Here is a 3,117-nt window from a genome sequence, read left to right on the forward strand (position 1 = left end):
TCCTGGGCCGGCAGCGGCACGCTGTGCAGCGGGTGGTGCGCGTGCAGCCACTGCTGCTGCTCCAGCGCCAAGCGCTGCAGCTCCGCTGACTGCGCGTGCATGGCCTGTAGCTGGTGAGCTGCCGACATCGGGGCGGAGAGGGAGGCTGGCAGGTCCCGGTAAGGGGCAGCTGTGAGGGGCAGGGGCAGGGGCAGGTGACTGGCAGATACTGAGCTCCTGCCCCGGGCCAGGCCACCCACACAGGACAGTGGACTAAAAGGAAGAGGCCGTCATCGAGCTGTTGTGGCTGATGGGAACCCAGCCTGAGTCTCTCTCAGGAGGCCTCCTCCATTCCTGCTCCAGCCTCTCCACCCTCAGAAACCTGCCAGGCCGCTCCACCAACCAGGGTTCCCTCTCTGTCCTCTCCCCGCCTCCCTACCAACCTCTGTCCTTACCAAAGAGCTGGTGACGAAGAACTTCGTTCTCGTGCAGAGGGTGAGGAAGAAGGGGGTTCGGGAGGGTCCCCGCTGGATAGGGGATCCGGGTAAGGTGCGACCCTGAGGCCAGGGGGTCAATGAGAGGGTGCACCGAGGCGGAGGCTGAGGGGAAAAAGGAGACCTGTCAATACCAGGCAGGGATGGGATCTGAGCTCGGGCAGAGCCAGACTGGCACACTAGGGAACCCAAAGGGACACAAAGGCAGAACATAGGCCTAGATCTGGGCAGACAGAGACACGACAGGCAGGAGAGGAGACCACAGCTGCTCGAGGAGTTTGAGGAGAAGGAAAGAAAGGCCAGCTTCCATCAGGTGAAAGACAACAGATGCACAGGAGAGGAGAAAGAAGAGTGGTTAACAAGGGGAAAACAGGAGGCACCTAGAATGAAGAGCATACAGGGTACGCTGGAGGAGAACAGGGTGGCAATCCCAGCACTGTAGGACACTGAAGCAGGCCATCTCAACTTTGAGCCCAGCCCATTAAAGTTACAAAGGGCGATAGCCAGGCATGGTAGCACACGCCTGTAATCTCAGGAGGCTGAGGCAGGATTGCCATGAGAGTTCATGAATAGCTTGGGATACATAGTGAGTTCAGGGCCAGCCTGAACTACCAAGAGAGACACTGCCTCAAAAAACAAAAAAAAAAAGGGCTGAGGATGTAGCTCAGTGTGAAGGCCCTGGATTCAAGTTCCAATACAAGAAAGAGAGAGAAAGAAAGGCTAGGAGGGCTCCGCCAGGCCCTCCATCGGATGCTGGACCTTGGGGAGGGCTGGAGGGAAGGTCAGAGAGGCAGTGATCAGGGTGGAGTCTCCAGAGGTTACCGCCAAGGTTGGGGGGGGCGGAAGCGGAAGCTGGGTCAGCGTTACGTGGCTCACCTGCGTGGATGGCGTCCTGCTGGTGCAGGTGCAGGTGCGAGTGGATGTGGGAGTGCTGGTGGTGGTGCGGGGTCACGTTGAGCATCTGCAGCCGGGCCAGTGGGTCACTGCCCAGGGCTGCTACCCTTTCTGCGTGCTGCCTCTCGGCCGCCAACCGCTCAGCGTAGGACATGTCCGGCCGCAAGGCTGGCCCAGCTGCCAGCGCCAGACGCTCTCGCTCCAGGGGCCCGAGGCTCGGGTGGAAGGGGAAAGGGTGCAGGCCGGGCGGCGCGGGCTGCAGAGCCAGGCCCCCGTGCCGGGGGAAGGGATCCAGGCCTGGCCCTGGGACCCCGTGCAGGGGCTCCAGCTCACCAGGCTTCACCTCGAAGCCCGGTTTGAGACGGTCGCGGAGGTCTCGCTCACGGGCTTCCCGCTCCCTCTCCCGGGCGGCGGGGTCACTGCTGTACAGGGCCGGGTAGCCAAGGAGCCCGCGGGCTGCAGAGCCAGGCCCCCGTGCCGGGGGAAGGGATCCAGGCCTGGCCCTGGGACCCCGTGCAGGGGCTCCAGCTCACCAGGCTTCACCTCGAAGCCCGGTTTGAGACGGTCGCGGAGGTCTCGCTCACGGGCTTCCCGCTCCCTCTCCCGGGCGGCGGGGTCACTGCTGTACAGGGCCGGGTAGCCAAGGAGCCCGGGGTCCACTGCCCCCAGGGGCACATAGAAAGGATGGTTGCGATTGCCTGGAGACATGACGTGAGGTCGGGCGTATTCACTGAGAGTGCGCAGGGCTGGAGTGTCAGGACCCAGGTAGGGGGGCACTGTGGCCACAGCGCTGCCAGGCTCAAAAGGAGGGCGATGGGGCACTGGGCCCAAAGATGTGCACTCCACCGGAGCACGGCCCTCCTGCGCCAATTTCTGCGAGGTACATTAGTGGAGTCAAAACTGCTGTTCTAGGAACATTGCCTGTTCCTACCAAGAGCCTTCCTGTGACCCACAGGTAAGCGTCAGCCCTGTGCAAGCCCCGCAGTGCTCCCTCCAGAGTTCCTCTTGGGTTACTTTCCCCGAGCTGCAGTGGCTCCTCCTTTCCGACAGGTGGCGAAGTGACTCCCCCGCCACGTACACCCGGAGCCCAGATGCGCCGCGCGAGGGAGGGAGGGAAAGAGGCGGGCGGCGCATCTGGTGACGCACTCACCACGCTCCGTTCCAGCTCGCGCTCTTTCTCGCGCTCGCGCTCCTTCTCGCGCTCCCGCTCCCGCTCGCGCTCCTTTTCTTCGCGCGCGCGCTGCTCGGCCTCGCGCCGCACCTTCTCCACTAGGTCTGCCCGCTTCTTGGCCAGCTTGGATCCCTCCAGCGGCACGAAGTACAAGTCGCTGCGCGCGCACGAGTTGAAACCGCGGTCCAGGTGTTTGTTGAACCTGCCGGGAGGCAGCGCGCGCTCAGCCCCCCTACTTCAAGCTGCCACCCACGGCGCGCGGGCCGGGTGCAGTGCCCGGTGCACTTCCAAAAATAGCATGAGCCGGGCGTGGGGGTGCACATGTGTGATCCCTGCGCGGTGGGAGGCCGAGACAGAACAGCATATTCAAGCCCAGCCCGGAGGTCTTGGCGAGACCCTGGCCAAGAAATAATAAAGGGCGGGGGACACAGCCCTCGGGGAAGGCCCTGGTCTCAGTCGTCAGCACGGCGCGATCTCACCCCTCTCACACCCGCTCTCACCTGGCCGACTGGCTAGCGTGGCTGGGCACGTCCACCACCTTGGGAGGGGGCGAGGGGCTGCGGGCCGGGGGCGCCGGGC

The 3,117-nt window shown here is 63.9% G+C and overlaps 1 protein-coding gene across 1 annotated transcript in view; it reads right to left on the reverse strand.

Annotated features, from left to right (window-relative positions):
- Atn1 (atrophin 1) overlaps window positions 1-3,117 on the reverse strand; it is a 7,848-nt gene that overhangs the window by 141 nt on the left and 4,590 nt on the right. Inside the window, exons 5-10 of the mRNA XM_010611722.3 lie at window positions 3,039-3,116; window positions 2,518-2,740; window positions 1,911-2,240; window positions 1,350-1,710; window positions 435-578; window positions 4-169 (exon numbers count right to left, since the gene is read on the reverse strand). Coding sequence (XP_010610024.1) covers window positions 4-169; window positions 435-578; window positions 1,350-1,710; window positions 1,911-2,240; window positions 2,518-2,740; window positions 3,039-3,116 — 1,302 coding nt within the window. The remainder of the gene's footprint in view (window positions 1-3; window positions 170-434; window positions 579-1,349; window positions 1,711-1,910; window positions 2,241-2,517; window positions 2,741-3,038; window position 3,117) is intronic.

This window comes from Fukomys damarensis, unplaced genomic scaffold (assembly GCF_012274545.1).
Source record: "Fukomys damarensis isolate Sample0158 unplaced genomic scaffold, DMR_v1.0_HiC HiC_scaffold_19, whole genome shotgun sequence".
Taxonomy (NCBI): Eukaryota; Metazoa; Chordata; class Mammalia; order Rodentia; family Bathyergidae; genus Fukomys; species Fukomys damarensis.